Source organism: Pipistrellus hanaki, assembly GCF_964339955.1.
Source record: "Pipistrellus hanaki genome assembly, chromosome: 4".
Lineage (NCBI taxonomy): Eukaryota > Metazoa > Chordata > Mammalia > Chiroptera > Vespertilionidae > Pipistrellus > Pipistrellus hanaki.
This window is the reverse complement of record NC_140506.1, coordinates 38,857,272-38,881,071: the sequence shown is the minus strand read 5'-3', so window position 1 is coordinate 38,881,071 and position 23,800 is coordinate 38,857,272. Positions and strand designations below refer to the sequence as shown.

Sequence of the window (23,800 nt, the reverse complement as noted above, 5' to 3'; positions counted from 1 at the left end):
AGCGCCAGCGGAAGTGGAGCCCCCACAGAGAAACCCCGCAGGGGTGGGCCCAGACACAGCACCACCATGGAGACAGGGCCACTGGGACTCCTGGAAACCTAAGTCCGTGCCCATGGGAACAGGACTGCCCACTGGAAACAGGGTCCGAAAGGCAGGACCCATCTCCTACCAACCCCTAACCCCCAATTCCAGTGGGCCTGGAGCACTGGGAATTGAGGGGAAAGATTGGCTCAAGCTTAAGGTTTGGGGCTTATAGAAGAAGTAGTATGAGAGCAGTAGGGAGCAACTTACCTCAGAATGACTCATACCTTGAGTGTCACCCATATCTGATTTAGATATTGAAATGAGACTTTTATAATTATAAGGTGAAACATACCAGTACTATACCAACTGTTGGAGTCAAAGCTAACAAATGAAAGGATTGCAGCTTCGTAAAAATGTCACCCACATAAACTTAAAAATTGAAATATATAATACTCACCTCTGGAGTTACCGTGAGCATCTGCTTTCACTGTGTTCAGTGATGAGTGAGCAAGAGAGGAATTTAATTTTAAATCAAGCTCTATGTGAATAATTTTCAGCTTTACCAAGAGTCCAACATATTTGAGTAATTTTAGTATAAAAACACTAAAATTAATTGAATAATGCCTTCTGATCTAAAGCACTGAAATTGGGGGGTGGGGGGGACAGGGAGTATGTTACCTGCAGTAGTCTCCTTGCTTAGCGACCTTGGCCAGGGAGAAAATGCAGTCAATAGCTGCTAGGTGATGTACTGCTGTACACAAGGACTGATAATGTTCACTGAAATTCCTACAGAAGCAACAACAAGGTGAGCACAAATGATTTCTTAGCACCTTATTACCTAAGATAAGCTAAAACAAAATAAACAGTCATAACCAGCAGTTAAGAAAGATTAAAATATTACATGGAACTACTTTTCCTATTTAATATAATAATTTGACTATTGAGACTTCTTTCTATTTCATTTGGACAGAATTGTATGTTTTTAAAACAGCTTCTATACAGAAATGTCTACTATTGACACCATATTGCGCATTTCATCTCACCATGACATTACAGCTAAGAGATAATTAACACAGATGCAGCAATCATTTTCATTTAGTTTTAATATCATCATGAACTGCCCAGATGAGTCAGCTTCCTTTTGTGCTTCTCTTCATAGCATCATCCAAACTAGAAATAACAGTTTCAATGTCTTTGCACACAGAATTGGAAGCTTCTCCATGCTGGAGTTCATGTCTGTCTTACTTAACTATCATTATAATCTTAACATCCAGCCCATTATCTTGTCATAATCTTGAAGATAAGAAGAAAAGGACTTTTCTCAGTGATCTGTTATTATCTTATTAATAGTGCATAGAGAAATTTACTTTCAGATTTGTTTTTAAAAGTAACAGTTATTGCCTCAAATCTTTGGTTAATTAAATAGCTGGTGGTCTAGCCAAAACCGGTTTGGCTCAATGGATAGAGCGTCGGCTTGGGGACTGAAAGGTCCCGGGTTCGATTCCAGTCAAGGGCATGTACCTTGGTTGCGGGCATATCCCCAGTAGGGGGTGTGCAAGAGGCAGCTGATCAATGACTCTCTCTCGTCGATGTTTCTAACTCTCTATCTCTCTCCCTTCCTCTCTGTACAAAATCAATAAAATATATTTTAAAAAAATAAAATAAAATAAAAAAATAAATAAATAGCTGGTGGTCTAGAAGCTTAACCTGTTAACTGAGCGGGACGTATAAATATGTCAAACGTAAACAATATCAGGTATGGGTAGGACATATGAATACGTCCTTGAAATATATGTTGCACCCTGAAATGGGCGGGACATATATTTCTGAACAACGTATACTAGTCATCCATACATGTCTCCACATAAATTTAAGACAAGGAGGAAATCGGTATAATCTCGCTATTTAGAGTGGTGGACGTGTTCTGGGTGAGCAGTGAGGGGTACGTACTTACACTTACCAACCTATTTTCGTATTATATATTACTTACTTATATTTTTTATATCTCCAACCTTTATATAATTAAAAAACATATAAAGTTGATCCAATCATCAATTAATTTGTCAGAAAAGTTTAAAAGTTTTTATGTATGTGAACTAGAAATATGCATAGATGAATCTCTTTTATTATGGAAAGGGAATTTATCTTGGAAACAATATATATCTACAAAAAGAGCTAGAAGTTGTTTTTTTGAGTGAAAGCCAATCTAGATACGTACAAAATATAATTTTATATACAGGCAAGGACACAAATTATGGTTCGAACTACCCACAAGAAAAACAATCAACAAGAATTGTTTTGGAGTTAACACATGACGTACTGAATAAAGGGTATAGGATGTACTTAGATAATTTCTATATGTCAATTCATTTGGCTGAACTCTTGTGTCAAAACAATACAGACATTGTTGGAACAATGAGGATAAACAGAGTCGGAATCCCCAGTGAAATAAAACCAAAAAAATTACAGAAAAATGGACATATTTAAGAATCAAAGACAAACTTATGGTTTTAACATGGAAGGATAAAAAAGACGTTCTATTCATAATGACGAAAAGACAATGATTGAAAAGAGAGGAAGAAGGCAAGAAAAACCGAATGTTGTCCTGGATTATAACAAGAATATGGGCGGCGTAGATTTGGGAGATGGAGTTATGGTGGCCTACACGGCTGCCCGTAATAGGGTAAAAAAAAATATTTAAAAAAAATTCTATGATTAATTGATATGTGCTGCTTCAATGCATATATTATATACAAAAAAGATAAAGGTTATTTGGATCGATTACACTTTTTGATAGAGTGTGAGAAATTGGTAGATAACAACATAGTGAAAACCCACCCAAAGACAACAAGCAGCTCTACATCTAAACCATCACGCTTAGTTGAAAGGCATTTTCCAGAACAAATGAAAAGCGATATAGGAAAAACTAAATCCAGGAAATGCCGAATTTGCTACAAAAAAGGTTAGGAAAGAATCTACATACTGGTGTTCGGATTGTAAGGTAGCACAATTGTTTTAAAATATATCACACGGAAGTTGAGTTTTGAATTTTTACATCTATATTTCAATTTTTTAAACTCAATATTTCTATTTCATTTGTGTGCTTTTGTTTATTATTCTGTAATTGTTAACTTTTTTATATTTTTATTGTGTATATAAATACAAAATATATATTTTTTGTAATCTTTATAATTGTTTATAAAATTTATAATTTTTTAATTCGATGTTTCCATTTTTTTGTAGGTATTCTTTTCTATTTATTTGTAATTTTGTATTTTCCTTTGGCTTTATATATAAATAAACAAAAAATATATATTTCATTTATTTTAATTAAGTATAAATAAAAAAATAATATAAAATTACGTCCACTGGGCGTGACGTACTGACACGTCCTAGTGAAAGAGTATGCGCCCGTTGTACGTTGCGCAATTAAAAAGGGAACTCCCCGGTTAATTAAAGGACTTATTAAAAGACTTATTCAGAAAAAAAAAAAACGTGAGAATGTACACAGGTTCCTTCTCTCTCTGTCTCCCCCCTCTCCCTCTCTCTCTCTCCCTCTCCCTCTTCTTTTCCCTCTCCTTCTCCCTCTTCCTCTCTCTTTCTCTCCCTCTCTCCCTCTCTCCCTCTCCCCTCTCTCTCAATTTGTCCTGTTATCTCAAAACACAGGTATCTCTTACATCCTTTTAAAGAAGAACTTCCCAAAAGACATAAGCATTCAGTATAATACTTCTCTTAAAATAGATTGTTCTATTGATGGTGGGTTATAGGAACTTTGAGATGTAGTCTGAACACAATCTACCTATTTCTCACTGAATGAAAGTGCATCAAAACAAACATGAATTCCCTAACAGTGTGGAGAGGCTGTGCTAAGCCCAAACACAAAGGAGACTGGCGCCTGGGAGCAGAAGGCGGCGCTCAGTTGCCACCATAACATGCCCCATGGTTTTGAAGATGCCACTGCTGCATGAACCTAACACCCCTGGAGCAGTGGCCCAGGGGTTATGCCTCGTCCTTCCTAGCTGGGCGTCAGTTTTTGATCAGACCACTCCTTCACCCCTGGGACCGTGCCCCTTCTGTCCCTGCTTAACTACTGACCCGTCTGGTCTTCCTATTCTGGCATCTCTCCTTTGCCAGAGAGCAGTGATGTTTCTGCTCTTGCTCTTGCTCTTGCTTCTCTGGACATGAGTATCAAGGACCTTAGACATTAAAAAACAGTCCATTTTCTCTTCCTCTCACTCCATCCTTCTCAGGTCTTGTCACTACAACTCTAACTTGCTACTACGCAGCAGCCTTAGGGCGAGGGTAACTGATGATATTCTAACTTTCCGGACATAAAATGAGTGACAGTTATTGGTGGAGACCATTACAGTTAAAAAATAATAATAATAAAAAGGCAGGGAGGCATAAGGTGATTATTTTGATACGGACAATAATGTTCTTTCTCACATCAATTATATTAAGATGTGAATAAAATTAAAAAAAATGATCATAAACCTCAAACAACATCACCATCATAACTCTTATGAAGCGTTGTTTGACTTCTTGGTCTTTGTGCGTTTCCTATACTTTGCCAAATTTCAAAGACATTAGTCATACTTCGAAAACAACAGGCTGAAAAGTGGGCAATTCGGATAACAATCTGATAGACTGGGTTTGTGTCCCAACAACATACAGCTCTACAAGTAAGCCACCAGCCAACGTAAGCAGGAAGCCAAAGCACTGCAATCTCATCTCTGGCAGAAGACACTGCTGGTCCACAGAGGGTGGATTAAGACACCCGGGTTCTAAAGCTCTTGTGACAGTTTACCACCAGATATTGCTCAATGATACCTGAAGTTAATAAAAATGGAAAATATATATATTTTTTTTAGCTACTGTATGAAAGATATAATTCAATTTTTAAAGACGATGCAATTGAGATTACTGAATATCCACAGCCTGTCTTCTAGAAGAGACTTTTTGAGAGAGGGTCCCATTCATAAAATTGCTTCCAGTCTTGATTTCTTACAATATTTTGATCAAAAGTAATATGACTAATGCACAACAGTTACTATCTCAGTAAGAGACAAATACACTCGTAATAGCTGGTATTCAATCCTCTGATGTCAAGTTTGTGAATGTTTTAAATGACATCATATTCACACCATCTGGCACCTCAATTAGCAGTGCACATAACAATCAACGCTGTTCTCTAGTGGGAGCTCTAGCTGCAAATGCTCTTAACTACATTTCAGCCAGTATTTTTTATTTTTAGATAAAAACTTTAACGTATTTTTCTCATTTTGAAAGTAATATAGGTATCCTATATAATAAAGAGGAAATATGCAAATTGACCATCATGCCCTCACAAGATGGCTGCCTATGACCAGGCTGGCAGAGGGGTTAGTAAGGGTTGACCAAACGACTGAACAAGCAGGCTGTGTGGGGCAACCAGGCCCACAGGGGGATTAGTGAGGGACGACCAAACAACTGAACAGCAGGCTGCATAGGGTGACCAGGCCAGGAAAGAGACTGTGAGGGGTGACCAGGCCAGCAGGGGGGCAGTTAGGGGCAACCAGGCCAGCAGAGGGAGCAGTTGGGGGTGACTAGGCCAGTGGGGAGGGAGGGGCAGTTAGGGGTGACCAGGTCAGCAGAGGGGAGCAGTTGAGGGTGACCACGCATGCAGGAGGGGAGGCAGTTAGGAGTAATCAGGCTGGCGGGGGGGGGGGGGGGGGGGGGCGCAGTTAGGGGCAATCAGGCTGGCACAGAGAGGTAATGAGGAGTGATCTGGCCAGCGGGGGAGAGGGGCAGTTAAGGGCAACCAGTCAGGCAGGTAGGCGAGTGATAAGGAGCCAGCAATCCAGGATTGTGATAGGGATGTCCAATTGCCGGCAGTCAGATATCCCCCAAGGAGTCCCGGATTGGAGAGAGTGCAGGCTGGGCTGAGAGGACCCCCTTTCCATGCACAAATTTCGTGCACTGGGCCTCTAGTATTACATAAACTTCTGAAATTATTATGTAAAAAGTAAGTTGAAATACCCAGAAACCTTTCCATTAAAAATAATCAATTGATATTTGAGACTGTGTGTGTGTGTGTGTGTGTGTGTGAATAGACATTTCTCCAAAGGAAAAAAAAAAAGAACTGGACAATAATCATATTAAGATAAGCATATATATTTGATTTTTTTAAGTATAAAGATTTAGATGCTGTGCATGAATGTGAATGTTCACATACAGAATTGTATCATACTTCAATACTGTTTTGCATCCTTCTCTTCACTTAATATGTCATGAGTATCATAATCTCCTGTTATGTCATATTTAATGTTGGCTCACTCTTGGCAGTTTCTCACTTGCATCAGATGGTATAATGAAAGCAGATTCTCCTGGGTTACACTGACAGAAGAGCCCAGGAAGAGAGCTGACAGAGGTCAGCGTTTGAGGTATTAATAGAAGGGAACAGGAGATGCAGGGGCAAATCAAAGATATTTCAAAGGGAAAAGAGACAAACAGGAACTTGGTAAGAAATAAAAGGAGAAGGAAGAGAAGCAATTGAGGAGAAGGCTCATGTTTTTAACCGGGAGACCGAGTCTTCTCTAGTCTAGAATAATGACAGGGAGAACATAACCCGATTTATCAAGTCATGTATACCGTGACTAGAATGAATATGACGTATGTCGCCAAATCCCAGAACCCCAGAATGTGGCCCTGGAAGCTTGAAGGAAGTAATTTTAGTCTAATTTTCATGTTCTCAGTGATACTACTAAGGGAAAAGCTAAGAGAACTGAGACTCAAGGGCCCTGAAAACCCTTAAAATGGGAAATTGCAAGTAAATAGAGAAAGGAACTGAATAAACCAAATTTCTGTTCCTGGATGCAAGACTCTGAGTCAAGATAACCTCCAAAGACTCAGGATAAGTAAATTAGAATCTCTTTCTGACCTATAATTGAAGACTCCCCTGGGCAAAAAGAGACACAAACCTTTTAAAAACAGTCACAGAGTATCTCTTTGGTTCTTTTTCCCCCCTACTTGTCAGATTGGTTACTTTAAACATATAAAGTCCCTGGAGGAACTTACTGAATATTTGCTGTTGAAGTTTTTAAAGAGAAGGACTAAGAGATGTTTGTTTAGAGAGGTGCCTACGGATTGACCTTGGGCAGGCTTGACAGTCTGAGGGCAAAGGTGCAGATGCTATCAGACACCCTGGCTTGAATCCGCGCTCCACGGATTGACCTTGGGCAGGCTTGACAGTCTGAGGGCAAAGGTGCAGATGCTATCAGACACCCTGGCTTGAATCCGCGCTCCAATCCTTAACCTTAACCTCTAAGCTACTTCTTCTTTCTGCATCTCATTTTATTTGTTTATAAATTGGGGGTGATAAATCTTAGTTCACAGTGCTCTCTCTTGTGAGGAATAATGAGCTAGAATGTATTTAAAGTGCTTAGACGAGTGGTGGTTTAGAGCCAGCGCCTACGGAATCATGAAAGTCATTCGTGCACATTTCTTCCCAGCTCCTGTCCACAGTAGCTTAAAATCGGTCATGGTGATGCCGAAACCGGTCTGGCTCAGTGGTAGAGCGTCGGCCTGCGGACTGAAAGGTCCCGGGTTCGATTCCGGTCAGGGGCATGTACCTTGATTGCGGGCACATCCCCGGAAGGGGGTGTGCAAGAGGCAGCTGGTCGATGTTTCTCTCTCATCGACGTTTCTAGCTCTCTATCTCTCTCCCTTCCTCTCTGTAAGATATCAATAAAACATATTTAAAAAGAAAAATCAGTCATGGTGAAAATATTTACACTGCAGAAATCAGCAAACCCCACAAGTACTACTACTCTCCCAGGGAGCTGGCTGTTACCCATTTATCAACACACTACTGACTTCAATATGTCAGCATGAACAATGACTATTATAACATACTAGAGGCCCGGTGCACGAAATTCGTGCACAAGGGGAGAGGTGGTGGTGTCCCTCAGCACAGCCTGCACCCTCTCCAATCTGGGATCCCTCTCACAATCCAGAACTGCTGGCTCCCAACTGCCTGCCAACCTGACCACCCCCTAACACTCCCCTGCCAGCCTGTTTGCCCCCAACTTCCCCCCTCTGCCGGCCTAGTCACCCTAAACTGCCCTCCCCTGCAGGGTTGATCTCCCCCAACTGCCCTCCCTTGCAGGTCTAGTGCCTCCCAACTGCCCTCCCCTGCTGGCCATCTTGTGGTGGCCATCTTATGTCCACATGGGGGCAGGATCTTTGACCATATGGGGACAGCCATCTTGTGTGTTGGAGTGATGGTCAATCTGCATATTACTCTTTTATTAGATAGGACTAGTAGCCCTGTGCACAAACTTGCCTCAGCTGGCTACCTGCCCACAGCCACTGATAGCTCTCCGCTTCTTGAAGCTCATTGCCCCGCCTCCTGGAGCTCTCCACCCATTGCCCCGCCTTTCTGGGGCTCACCCCCCTCCACCCCTTTACCCATCCCGCCCTCATAGTTTGCTGTCCTGACCCCTCCTATAGCTCTCTGCCCTCTGCTTGGAACTCACTGCCCCACCCTCCTGCTCATTGGTGATCCGGTGATCCAGTCATTACAAGTCAGTCCTTAGGCCTCAGGGCGTAATGGATAATTAGCATATTCCTCTCTTGTTAAATAGGATTCTTTAAGACAACAGCAAATACTCTTCAAAAGAAATCTCGTATTATAAAAAACAAAAAGGTAGGGAACCTTTCTGTTTTCCAAAATTCTAGATTCAAATAGACTAATGAAACAACATAACCAAAAACAATGTATAAAAATTGATTAGATCTTTCATTTAAAAATGTGAGGGAAGTAATTAAATATATTCTTTTTTTAAACAATTTTTTTTTTCATTTTATTTGAAATAATATACAAGAATATAGTGTGCAAAACTTAGGGGCAACATCATTAAGTGTAATGAACTGAAATCAATTTTACAGCTGTGATTCCTAACCAGAAACACTTCTTGGTAAGTAACATGAAAAGCCATGATTGTAGCTCAGAGCAAAAGCAGCTGTACTGCCAATGTATGTGCTCTAATTTCAGACAGTTGGAGGAAAGTAAAGTGCAAATGTTGCGCTGCAGTAAGTGCAAAGTCTGCCCCCACCATAAAGATATGATAACAAAATAACCTATTTAAGATATGTAGCTAAGGAGATATAGAACACAAAGTTCAAAAATACAATGGTATCAACTGTTAATAGCACCATTTCAGTGACTATATCTCAATGCTATTAACTTCACCTTGGCCTGGGCTAGGTCTCCACTGGGAATGGATGGGAGCTGCCATAAATATATTCTTAAATTAATATTAATATCCTGCCCAGCTAGTGTGGCTCAGCAGTTGAGCACTGACCCAGGAACCAAAAGGTCACCACTTCAATTCCCAGTCAGGGCAAAAGGCCAGGATGCAGGCTTAATCCCCAGTGGAGGGCATGCAGGAAGCAGTTGATCAATGATGTTCCTCTCTCATCAATGTTTCTCTCTTTCTTCCACTCTTCCCCCCCCCCTCTAAAAAGTCAATAAAAACATATTTTTAATTAATTTTAAAATATATTAATTTTTCTTAGGTGTGGTGATGGTATTAAGATTATATAGCATCATATCCTTATTTTTAGAAAATGTGTGCTTAAATATCATGAAGTGTTATGATATCTAAAACTTACTTTCAAACATTTCAGGGGGAAAAAGTGTATGAGAGATTGAAGACAAATACGGCAAAACGCTAAGACTTTTAGGTTAAACTACAGGGTACATAGGTATTCATTTCAACTATCCCACAGATTTAAATATTTTCAAAATAAAAAGTTAGGGGAGAAACAAAACAATTAACCCACACTTGTCCAACTCTGAAAATGTTAAGCCTTTATATAAGTAAACAAAGTTCAAGGTAGAATTTCAAAAAGATGACTCTACTAAACATCCTTAGCAACAAAATGTTAGCACACTAACAATAAAGTATATCTGGTCTCTCACCAAAGACTAAAATGAGCTTCCATTTCAATGGATTAAAAATAAAATCAGAGGACACATGTACTCAACTATGTTATGGCAGGTCACAAGCAGTAATCCCTACTTTTCTTTTTAATGGAAAGATTTTCCGGTCTATTTCTCATAGCAAAAAGTCAGATTATGTTTTTCATTGTAAACTCACTCTAGAAAATCAAGCCATTCAGCATTGCAGTCAAGGACTAGCTGCTCCCGGAGCTGATTCAGATGTCTGTAATTTTCTACAATAAAAGGAGAGTGGAAGCGGCTCACAGCTTTTGTGCTAGAAGAGGGGAAAACATAAATAGGAAATCAAGGTTACTAAAAAATCAGTAATGCCATCTCTTCACAAAATTAAAGTAGGTATTTATTATTCTCTGATGAACCTTGAAAGTAAATAGCTGTAAACAGAATATTCTGTAATTATGGCCCTGAACTCAATTGATTCCAAAGGTCTTTGTTGTAAATAAAGTACTTGGAGTTCACAGGACTTTTTAAAATGCATTTTAAATTATATCCATATGGCAAAGTCAAAGTTTAGAGTTTTCATTTCATAAGCAGAAAGCTTTTTCTTTAAATTATACTAAATGAAAATATTTGCTTTAAAAAAAAAAAAAGATCAGAAGTAAATATGGCAAAATAAGTCCTGACAAAGATGGTGAAGGCCATATTATTCTTTATATTATATACTTTTCTGTGCCATTAAAGCATTTCCATGAAAAAAAATAAAAATAAAGCATTACAAAAATAGCAATGTATAAATTAAGGAAGCAAAGAGAAGTTCTTCATGGTCTAACTGTAGATGCATGGTGATCTTGATGAGAAGAAATATCCTGTGCTCCTCCTCTAGGCTTGCCTATATCTCTGCTTCTTCATCAAGAAGCTGTAGAGCACATTAGGGGATATCGTGGGTCCCCAGTCAGAGAATTTGGGCCAAGGCCCCAACTCTGACACTTACTTGTTAGCTATACGACTTTGGGCAAATATAACTGACCTCTAACCATCACTTTCCTCATCTATAAAATGGGCATAATAATAGCATCTATCGTATCTTCCGGCGTATAAGACGACCGGACATATAAGACGACCCCCTAATTTTACAGTTAAAACATAGGTTTAGGCCTATATTCGCTGTATAAGACTACCCCCCACTTCCGAGGCAACACCAGTTCTTTTTTTTTTTAATAAACCGCCTCTCTGACTCTGGCCAATCTGAGCAGGCTTTTTTTTCGTTTCAAAAGTCGTCTTATACACCGGAAAATACGGTACTTCACAGATACTGTTGAAAGATCAAATAGATAGTGGTTAACAGTATCTCTGTCATTAGTATCAATGTTAGGACTTGTTCTGTGGTGGTTGTGGCAGTGTTACTGCTGTTGATATTATTACTGTAATCAGAGGCCCGGCGCACGAATTTGTGCACGCATAGGTCCCTTGGCCTGGCCAGTATTGGGAGGCTGGCCAGCCGGGGGTAGGGAACACGGGAGGTTGGCTGTGGGACTGCATTGACCACCAGGTAAGCTCCTGCATTGAGCATCTGACCCCTGGTGGTCAGTGTGTGTCATAGTAACTGGTCAACAGGTTGTTCCAGTCATTTGGTCATAACAGTCACTTAGGCTTTTATATATATAGATGAGACCCTCACAAAGAAAAGGTCAGGGTTCAGTGATAAGCAAGTGATGAAAGAATGTATTCTGACCTTCATCTGCTCCCCACTCATGAAATACGCTGTCACAGTTATCTTTAATGTAGCAAGTTAGTGGACTACGGGTAACCCTTTCAGATTAAAATCTTACTAATGCTACTTTCATCTATCCCTTGTCAGGACTCCAATGGCCAAACAATAGATAAAAAATTATAATGAAGCTTCCCCAAACTATCTTATTTATTCATCCAATTTACATCACAGCAGGTTCAAAAGTTGTTGGCACCAATTTATGCTTTGTCTGTTGCTTTTAAATTAGCTTATCTAGATTTCTATGCAAACATATTTATAATAGCTTTTCTTCTGACCAAATTTCAGTTACTGTTCTACAAAGACTAACATGATTTTTAGTCATTTCTCTTCATAAAGCATATTTCCGTTCATTAGCTGTAGTACAGGACAAAAGTAAATAAAGGGAAAAATGCCTGCAAGAAGAAAACAATACCACCTAAAATTAACAATAGTCAAATCTCAATTACAGCTTCTGATAACATGGGGGGAGAAGGGGAAGAAAGATGGTATTTAGAGCTAAGAAACCCATAATTGTATCTTCAACATCCTTTGAAAGTGGAAATGGATAACAGTTGGTTTTTTTTTAATTAAAATACTAAATTAATAACCATCCACACATCAGGTCAAGATTTTCTTCCAGTCTTCACGGAGTTCCTTCATACCACCACCAGCTATAGCCACTCTTCTACTATCTAAAGCAAATGTAACATTTCATCTCAAATTCATGCAAGCATATTAATAACAGTAGCAATAAATATTCGCTAAAGTGTATCCTCACAGGGGACTAATCCTCCTGGGGATTAATGCCTAACCAAGGAGAAAATGCAGAATCTCAATGCCGTCCTCTAATTTCGTTCTTGATTAATTTAATTTCATCAACTCACAATGTAATTCACAGAAAAGATGTAATGAACTATTACAACTATGTGCCATGGAAAGCATAGAGAACAAAGAAATGCAGAACTTGGGGAAGTAGAAAATGGGATCTCAGCTTCATAAAAGAAATGTCAGGTATGGCATTCATCAAGAAGTTCAAGCAACCAAATTAATCTTATAATTGAAGGTCCCTCAACTTTTTTATCTCACATGTTTAAAGTGTATTCTGATATATAAAAATAAAAGAGCAATTTACAAAATAAGGAGACAAATGTTTACAAGTAAAATGCCGTTCGGAAAATGTTTTAAAATTATAAAAAAGAATGAAAAATAAATTTTCTTTTAACCATTTTTTTTTAAATGGTTAAAGTTCCATTTAAAAAAAAAAGGTAAGTATTGCTTTTTAACCTGAACTGGTTTGGCTCAGTAGATAGAGCGCTGGCCTGCAGACTCAAAGGTCCCAGGTTTGATTCCAGTCAACAGCATGTACCTTGGTTACAGGCACATCTCCAGTAGGGGGTGTGCAGGAGGCACCTAAAGGATGTTCCTCTCTCATCGATGTTTCTAGCTCTCTATCCCTCTCCCTTCCTCTCTGTAAAAAAATCAAAAAATATATTTTTTTAAAAGAATTGCTTTTTATGAAAAGGATGTGGCTATTATCAGTCAGTAGCACACAGATATATAAATGTCATTTTAATTCATGTTAATAAAAAGATATATATTATCAAACCTACCTTCCAACCTTAATCCAATCAGTTGGTATACAAGCTACAGCAGAGTTCTTTACTTCAATCATAAACTAAAAAAAATATATAAATAAAAATTAGATTTTTAAGTGACTAACCATTATATTTTAAAGCAGTATATATATATATATATATATATATATATATATATATATATGTGTGTGTGTGTGTGTGTGTGTGTGTATATATTTATGTATATATGTGTATATATATATATATATATATATATATATATACATACAATCAAATATTATTAATTGTGTTTCCAATATTGAAGATAAAGTACAATTTGTATTGAGCCATAAGTTTGTAACAAAGGAGATAATTTGACATGGTAATGTTTATAACATTGCTTTGTGCATACTACAAATGATGATTTTTTTTCATCAACAACCTACTTCGTTTATTAGTACCTACTTATGTTAGAAATTCTATTACTTAGTAAAAATAGTTAATTTCTAAGTATAGACGTTCAATTATTGGATGTTATACAAGTTTGAGATATGGTCCTTCCCCTGTTCTGAACAGAGAGGATTTATTATAAAGCTTTTGTCCAAGGGCCTGCGTTCTCTAAAAGTGTCCTCACGAAGAAAACACTGACTTCCCCAACTATTAAGGGAGATATTTCTCCCCAGGAGCGCTTTAAGTTATATAAAACACATCTTTATAGATCCAAAAAAATGTAAAATGCCGTTCGGAAAATGTTTTAAAATTATAAAAAAAGAATGAAAAATAAATTTTCTTTGGTTAAAGTTCCATTTTAAAAAAAAAAGTAAGTATTGCTTTTTAACCCGAACTGGTTTGGCTCAGTGGTCTACAAGACAGCTTTTCTGAAATCAGCCAGGAAGCCAGTGAAATTAAGTTCTTCTCTCACATCTTTCATTTTTAGCATTCATTATATATCATCTTGTCTTCCTGTTCCCATGCCTGTATTATTGCAATGAAATTTGATGTTGTTGTTTTTTAAAATTTTAACTGATTTCAGAGAGTAAGGGAAAGGGAGATCGAGACATCAATGATGAGAGAGAATCACTGATTGGCTGACTCCTGCATGCCTCCCACTGGGGATCAAGCCCACAACCTGGGCATGTACCCTAATTGGGAATCGAATTCATGACCTCCTGATTCATAGGTCGACATTCAACCAGTGAATTACGTTGGCCAGCCTCAATGTTTCATTCAAATAAATAAACCTATTTTGTACAGGATGGAACCAGAAGCTCTGTGGCCACCACTAATTTTGAGATGGCTGTAGGCACTTTTTTACACTAATTAGTTTTATAACATTTGGGGTATTTATAATCTGCTTATTAACTAGAGGCCCAGTGCACAAAATTTGTACATGGGTGGGGTCCCTAGGCCTGGCCACCAATCAGGGCCTTCTGGCTGCTGACTGAGGCCTTCCTTCTGGCTGCTGTCTGGGGCCCTTCTTCCCTGGCTGCCAGCTGGGTCATCCTTCCCCGGCTGCTGGTTCGGGCCTTCCTTCATTCCATGCTGCACCCTGGTGCTCAGCGCACGTCATAGCAAGCAATCAAACTCCTGATCTCCAGGTCAAATTCCCACAGGGACACTTTGCTTATTAGCCTTTTATATATATATATATATATATATATATATATATATATATATATATATATATATATATATACACATACTAGTGGCCCAGTGCACAAAATTCATGCATGGGTTGGGGGTGCACCTTTTCCAGGCTGGGACTGCTCGGGGATGTCCAACTGCCGGTTTAGGCCTTATGGGATTGGGCCTAAACCGGCAGTTGGACATTCCTCTCGCAATCTGGGACCATTGGCTCCTAATCGCTCACCTGCCTACCTACCTGATCGCCCCTAACCACTCTGCCTGTCAGCCTGCTCACCTCCAACTGCCACACACACACCCCATGGGCCTTCTCACCCCGAACTAACCCCCCTTGCCAGCCTGATCGCCCCCAACCTGTCTGCTCACCCCCAACTGGTCCCCTGCTGGCCTGCTCGCCCCCAACTACCCTTTCTGCTGGCCTGATCATCCCCAACTATCCTCTCCTCCAGGCCTGATCGCCCCTAACCACCTCTGCCTTGGCCCCACCACCATGGCCTTGTCTGGAAGGACAGGTCTCCCAGAATGTCTCTGGGTCTAATTAGCATATCACTTTTTTTATTAGTATAGATATAGATAGTATCGACCTGGCTCTTGAGTTTACTTTTTTAATAACAAAAATAAAATTGTAGCTTTTAGGAAACTCGAGGGAGAATCCAAGATGGCTGCTCGGGTAGGCAACTAGCCGCAGCCGCACACAACAATTTCAATAAAATACAACTAAAATATAAAATGAACATTACCCAGAACTACAGGAAAGTCAACTGACTGGAAATCCTACAACAAGAAGCAAGGAGAAAACCAGAAGGAAGCGTGGAGGAGCTGTAAAAGCCTAAGGTACGGAGACACGCGGCGCGCGGAGAGGACGGAGCCGGAGAGGAGGGAGGCCGAGTGCCTGGCTGGCGTTCCCAAGCAGGAAGCAGAGAAAAGCTCCGATTGTGCTGGGCCCAGCTCCAACTGCTCTGAACCCCAATTCTAGGCCAGACCCTGGGGACCCAGGCTCACCCATAGGGAGCTGGGCTGTAAGGCGGAACTCCAGGGAACGGCGAGAGGAGGTCCCGGAGGCGCGCACAGTGCACGCAGAGAAGGGCCGGCTGGCTGTGCCGCGGGATTGCCCTGACGGGAAGGAGACAGGGGCTCCAGACTGCTCTGAACGCCACCTCCAGCTCCACTTCCAACTGAACTGAACCCCAATACCGGACTCATTGGGGGAGAGCATAGACAGTTTGGCAGCAGGCGAAAATCGAGGGCACCTTTCTCTCAGAGGCGCTTGCAACAACTACTGAAGGACCCTGAGTCTCAGGAGTCGCATAGGGCGGGGCTGACGGAAGCCAAGGCTGTAGGCTCCACCCTGAAACCCCGCCCCATCAGGAAAGCTGCCTGCAAAAATGCCTAAACCAAATAGATCACAAACGAAAGAAATGGAGGACAAAAAGCGACTGGATATAGAGTTCAAAACCACACTTATAAGGTTTTTCAAGAGTCTCCTAGAAAAGGCCGATAAAATAAATGAGACCTATGGGGATATGAAAAGGGATCAACAAGAAATGATAAGGGATCAACAAGAAATAAAGAATACATTGTCTGAAATAATAAATATTATACAGAGTCCTAAAAACAGAATTGAAGATCGCAAGAATCAAGTCAAAGATTTGGAACATAAAGAGCCAGAAGACACTCCTCTGCAGAAGCTAGAAGGCAAAAGAATCCAGAAAATTGAAGATGATGTAAGAAACCTCTGGGATAACTTCAAACGATCCAACATCAGAATTATGGGGGTCCCAGAAGATGAAAGAGAGCAAGATATCGAAAACATACTGAAAGAAATAGTGACAGAAAACTTCCCCCACCTGGTGAAAGAATTGGACTTACAAGTCCAGGAAGCACACAGAACTCCAAATAAAAGGAATCCAAAGAGGACCACACCAAGACAAATCATAATTAAGATTCCAAGAGCAAAAGACAAAGAGAGAATATTAAAAGCAGCAAGAGCTAAGCAGGTAGTTACCTATAAAGGAACACCTATATGATTGTCAGCTGATTTCTCAACAGAAACCATGCATGCCAGACGGGAATGGCAAGAAATATTCAAGGTGATGAATAGTAAGAACCTACAGCCAAAGATAATCTATCCAGCAAAGCTATCACTCAGATTCGAAGGTCAGATAAAGAGCTTCACTAATAAAAAAAAGCTAAAGGAGTTCATCACCACCAAACCAGAATTATATGAATTGCTGAAGGGGGTTCTTTCAGAAGAGAAAGTAAATAAAGATAAAAATTATGAACAACAAATACGTAACTATCAACAAGTGAATCTAAAAACCAAGGAAACTAAAAAAAAAAATCTAAGGAACAATATTAACTGTTGAATATAATAGAATCAGAGGTATGGAAGGGGAGTGAACTGATGATTCTTGGGGAAAAGGGGAGAGGGAGATGTGGGAAGAGACTGGACATAAATTGTGCACCTATGGATGAGGACAATGGGGCTGGGGAAAGGACAGAGGGTGGGGTGAGAAGGGGGGGGAAAGGAACATTTGTAATAATATGAACAATAAAAATTTATTTTAAAAAAATAAATAAATAAAATAAAATGAAATTGTAGCTTTTACATCAATTATACTACCAATTAGTAGTCAACTTTAAGAATTTTTGTTCTTAGCAAAAAAATGTTAACTAATTATGTCCTCTTGTTTAGAGAGGAATTAATAAGTTCAAATCTGCCAAACCTAGTTAACAGTTAAGAGCGAAGAGTCCAAAAAACTCCACTTTGGCTACAAAAAGTGAGGGGGGAAAAACATAAAATAAATACCATGGATAGGAATCATAAAATCTCTTTAAAACTATGCTAAAATATTCTGCTTAAATATTATTTCTAAATGTTCTATGAGAACACATGTTGGTCTTTTGATAAAATAATTCTGGGAAGAGTTATTTATGCCAAAAACAAACCAAAAAATTTGGGAACATATTGGATCACTAACATTCAGGAAGCTCACATCTAGATCAAAATGACTAACACAGAGCTCCATGGCGAAGACGAAGGGTGGTAAAAATTTTGAAAAGAAGCCCAAACTGCTTCAATGTGGTCACTGGGCGGCCAGATAAGTACATAGTTTGAAGTAATTGGCCATGACAACGCTGGATTCAAATCTGTGTCTTATAGACATTACAAACCACTACTGGTCACAGCCCCTTGGAGCAGTTTATGAACAGTTTGGAGCATAACCCTTCAGTCAGTACGTACCCAGGGTGTACCCTAAGGAGCACAGCAAGCCACACGCAGAACCAATACAGATGCAAGACAGTGGAGTCAGGAGAGTCCATGTGGTCCTGCCGCTTGTTAAGCTCCTGGGCCACTTGCTCAGTAAGTGCTGATCCTGTCTCCTCACTTTCTCCAGTGGCCCCAGGTTTTCAGCTTGTGTTTCTCCTCAGAATTATCATCAAACTAAAGACCTGGTGCACGGACCCGTGCACAGGTGGGGTCCCTCGGCCTGGGGGATCGGGCCAAAACCGGCTCTCCAACATCCCCCAAGGGGTCCTGGATTGCAAGAGGGCAGTCCTTGGATGACGCATCCCGGAATCGGGCTCCCTCCTCTCTGGTTCTGGGTGTGTCACCTGAGAACTGCAGCTGCCAAGTCACCACAGCTTGGCAGCTCCTGCATTGAGTATCTGCCCCCTGGTGGTCAGTGTGCATCATAGCAACTGGTCGGATGGTCAGACAGTTGCTTAGGCTTTCATTGATAGATAGATAGATAGATAGATACTTTCAGAATCAGAGACACTAAGGCACCATAGTCAAGAAGGCTTAGGGTTCGAAAGCGTATATAAAAACTGGGAACGGGTGAAAATGAATGTTGTCGCAAGTAACCCTGGCTTGATAGTCTATTCACCTATTTAAGTGATAATAACAATATCCATGTACCATTTGCACTGCTATAAACAGGTTTATAAAGATTATTACAAAAGTTATTGTACAGAAATAAAACTTCAGACAGAAAAGAAGAGTATGAAATAGAAGCACAAAAAAATAAAATAAAGTAAAATAAAATAAAATAGAAGCACATGTATATAAAATAAGGGTTTTCCTCACTCTCTCCCTCACTGATCAGAAGTTATCATATTTGATGAAGATTGTTCTTAGTCCTTTAACTATCTCAAAATGATTTGTTGATATACCTTTAACACAAATTTTTAACAGAATTTTATTAACAATGCCTACTAGACTTCATTTGGTGTTTGTTTAGAATCACTAATTCTCAAAAATGTCATAGAAGTGATTCTACATTCATTTGTACTATTAAAATTCTAATAGTAGGAGTTTTTAAAAACCAATGAGATTCCATCCTACTGTTAATAACTAAGAAATTTCTCACATCAAATTAACCACTTAACCTAGTAAATCATTTTTCTACTACATATCTTTCATGAATGTTACTAAGCAATTTTGATCATCTCATTTCAATAAATAGCCAGAAGAGTGGCACTAAGGTCACTTGTCACTTTGCAAGGTCATGATTGCATGGTGAAACCAAGACCTACAATTAAATATTTGGTATTTGCCTATTCAATAATTGTTCTGTTATATAGAGCTCCATGTGAATGCCCTGTAAAATGTCTGCCTGAGTATAATATAACAACTTAATAATTTTAGTCCAGAGGCTGACTTATTGTCTGCTAAGTGACATAAGATTAATAAACATTCCTCCATAGGAATCTTTATCTTTTATTAAACATAAGATCTAGAAGAGGCATGTCTCAAGACTCAGAACAGGACCAAAAGGTACAACCACACTTTAAAAAAAATTACTAGTTTTTCCAGGTTCTCATTCAAAATTATCAAACTTTGCCGAAACCGGTTTGGCTCAATGGATAGAGCGTCGGCTTGGGGACTGAAGGGTCCCGGGTTCGATTCCAGTCAAGGGCATGTACCTTGGTTGCGGGCATATTCCCAGTAGGGGGTGTGCAAGAGGCAGCTGATCGATGACTCTCTCTCATCCATGTTTCTAGCTCTCTATCTCTCTCCCTTCCTCTCTGTACAAAATCAATAAAAATATATTTAAATAAAAAAAATTATCAAACTTTAAACTGAAGTACACATACCAAAAGCACATTCTAAACAGCACCATAACCCATGGAAGTCTCACTAGCCTAGGACTGCACTGTCGTTTGCTTTGTTAGCACCTATACTCCTGACTTCAGAAGGAAGCCCTGCCATAGAATCACTGTGTGATCAACACAGGTGGTTCCCTCCGGTCATTCCGTCATCTGCAAACAGGGAACCAAAGACTAACGCTCTCCCTGGATTTAGGATAAATAAGTCCTGTAAGTCACAATTCACAGCCATCAGGGTTTTCTATCAATTCAACGGCTAATATTAAAGCACACGTAACATTAAGTTACATCGTTTTACCAAGTTGATCAACTACAGTAAATAAAAAAAAAATACTTACTAAAATAATTCTTATCGAAACAAAATAATATAACATATTTCTAAGGAACAAAACAGGAAATCTGAACAAAATAATGTTTTCATTCTATCCTCATATTTTTATTTTTATTTTAAAACAGATTTTACAATAAAAATATTTTTGACATTACCTCCTGTCCTGATACTGTCACATATTGTGCAGAAGGATTTTTTAGTATTTTTCTTATTTCTTGTAAATGTATTTGGATCTTGTCAGTAACTTCTTGAATTTCATCCTTCCTCTTTTTTATTAAAGGGAAATCAGAAAGGTCTTTGAATAATTCCGTTTTATCCCCAGTTCTAAAAAATAAAAAATGCAAATATATACATATTGAAGCATATCACTTATACCAGTATCAATATTTTTTGCAGCATGATATAAACCCAAAAGGTTGGAAATCTGAAAAACTGCCACTAAATATTTATGGGTAAGTTTCTGAATTTCTTTGAAAACAAACAAAATTATCCTAACACCATTTTCATTTTGCCAGCTCATGATTCCAATGGTAAAAACCAATATGCATTGTTTGCCTATTCAGGAAACAAACACAAACATAAATACTGTCAATGCCTCTTTCTTTTATGCAGAGTTCTTTGTGGGATGAATGTAAAAGGACTGCTTATTAAAGGATAACTTTGCTTGTCGTTTCTAAATATAAGGCCAGCCACCGCCGGATTTCTAGCAAATAAGTACAAGATGCCATCTGACACCCACTTTTGGATTAATAAACGGCTCTGTCTGGGTTTTATATTTTCATCATCTGATACCTGAGTAAAAACTGCATCTATCCTAGAGGGTGCAGTGCCTAAATTTTAGATAGCAGAATGTTACTTCTAGCTGTAAAACAGCCTTCAGTATCCAACCACAATTCTAATTTCACATGCAACTTCTTCCATTACTTTTAGTGAAGTTTAAGAATCCACAAATCAAATGGCGAATGCATTAGGACAAGCAAATTAAAACCACCGCCGCTGGAAGGGAAGAGCTGAGTTTGCTACTCACTTGGCAGCTTGCTCGTTGAGGACCTTTAAGTAATGCTCCACTGGGCAGAGGAGTTCAGGAATTTCTAAAATAGACGTCCGGAGCAGGTCTGACTGGACGTGGGAATTCACAGCCGGTATTAATGCTTGGAATTCTGACTTCAGGTGATAAAGGGTTTTGACAATCAAGAAGAACTCTTTGGTAGAACACTAAAAACAGAAATAGTTTTTACCCAGAAAGCATATAATACATGAAAATAAAATTTAATTTGTGACCTACTTAAAGTTAGAGTCAGAATAAAAGAAAGCTTTAATTTATTTTATAAACTATATAATTGAAATAAAATACTATTGATACTTTCTAAATGTCAATAGTTTTAACACTTTATAAAATAATATTTTTAAACTATAAGGAAAATAATTTGAGAGAGAAATAGTAAAGCCAATAGTTCCTCAACAGTTTTTCATTTTCAAATACACTGACCACAGAGCAAAAATACAGTAAACAATGTCAAAAATATAAAGGACAAATCTGGGGAAATATCTATAAGACATATGAGAGATGAAGGACAAAATCTCCCAAATATATTGAGCTCTTACAAATTTTAAATGAGTAACCCAAAGAATAATGACTACATGAACTGACTATACAGCTCATAAAAAAAAAAAAAAGAATGTCCAATAAGCACATGATTAACCACACATATAATTAGGAAAAGCAAATTAAAAATAAAGGATAGCATTTTTCACTTATCAGGATGTCAAAAATTTTAAAGCTTGATAATAACCAAATCATACAGAGTGCAAAAAATATATATTTTTATAGACTTTTCATAGAGAGATAACCTTTTTGAAGGACAATTTGACACATAATCCTAATAAAAAAGTACACATATCCTTTGATTAAACATTATACTTTTAAGAATTTAATTACAATACTATAGCAAGTAGTGAAAAAATATATGTATCTGAATATTTATAGTAAATTGTTTATAATAACACTAAAAGGATAAATAAGAAACCGATATCCCGCAACTGAAATATTAGAAAAAACTCACACAAGGTGTGAAATAGTTTAAAAATTCAGATATGTACATACTGATGTATAAATTGATATGGAACGCCATAATCTCAACATATATTAATTATACAAAGTAAAATTTCATTTGTGATTCTTTAGATTATATGCATTATTCTATAGAAATAAAAGTATAAATTAAATTTTTCTAAAAAGATATACATCTAATTTACTCTGAATAGTGGGTTTGTGAGAGTGGTAGAGGAAGACTTTTCACTTTTTTTCATACCCATGTACACTACTGTAATGTTTTATATGAGCATGAATACTTTTTACACTTCTGAAAAAGACAAAGGGCTATTTAATTTCATGTACATCTAATTTCACTCTATCTTAAAACTACGTCAAAGACTGCTTAAGAAGGCGTGACACCACAATAATAACTAGGAGAAAAGACAACAGCAACAACATCACTTCTCAGCCTTCTGGCTGAGATCAAGCGCATCACATCTTAGAACAAGAATGTCAAACTCGCCGCATGCTTGTCTTAGACATTCTAAGTAAACAGATAAGTGGTACTTGACTTTGAAGACTCAACATATTTTCATCATAAGCTGGCCCTGAGGAAACTAGGATCCAACTTGAGATACACCAAGAATCCTAAAACACTCAGGAAATGGTGCACAAATTACCTTTGTAAGTGAAATTGGGGTGGGGTGAGTAGGAAATTGATTGATTGCAAGTGACTTAAAAAGTAATTAAGTCCTTCAATCTCCGATTTCTCTCCCTGCCACTGGGCAACTACCACTCTCCCACACTACAGAAGACTAATTTAGTTTCTGGAGAAGTTAAAACAGACTATCCTGAACCAACTTCAGGCAGTGTGAAAGATGAAGGTACCACCAATAGCAAGGGAAAAGAACAGGGACAAACTTAACACTGAGATTCCCAGTTGTCCTCCCAGAATATTGTTTGCTAGTCAGGAGGCTGGAAGAGTATCTGGAGAATCTCACAAGCCCAAGAGGAAAATTCTAAAGATACTATGACAGCTAAGATCTGGAAACAGCCCAAATGTCCATCAGTAGATGAGTGGATAAAAAAGCTGTGGTACATTTTTTTTTTTATCACAATAAAAAATGTGATAAAAGTAAAGCTGGAATGCTATGCAGCTTTAAAAAGAAAGGATCTTTTATCCTTTGAGAAAGCATGGAGGGACCTGGAGAGTATTATGCTAAGCAAAATAAACCAGTCAGAGAAAGACAAATGTCACATGATCTCACTCATATGTGGAATCTAATGAACAAAATAAACTGACAAACTAAACAGATCAGCTATTCTAAGGTCAAAATAATCAGTCAACTCTTTTTAAAAGTAGCCAATTTAAATAAATTCCTATTTT

At 38.4% G+C, this 23,800-nt stretch overlaps 1 protein-coding gene across 1 annotated transcript in view; it reads right to left on the bottom strand.

The window, feature by feature from the left end:
- The window catches only part of MSH3 (mutS homolog 3), a 123,170-nt gene that overhangs the window by 33,685 nt on the left and 65,685 nt on the right, over window positions 1-23,800 (bottom strand). The window contains exons 14-18 of the mRNA XM_084881302.1: window positions 21,406-21,593; window positions 20,534-20,702; window positions 13,328-13,392; window positions 10,167-10,283; window positions 703-810 (exon numbers count right to left, since the gene is read on the bottom strand). Coding sequence (XP_084737428.1) covers window positions 703-810; window positions 10,167-10,283; window positions 13,328-13,392; window positions 20,534-20,702; window positions 21,406-21,593 — 647 coding nt within the window. The remainder of the gene's footprint in view (window positions 1-702; window positions 811-10,166; window positions 10,284-13,327; window positions 13,393-20,533; window positions 20,703-21,405; window positions 21,594-23,800) is intronic.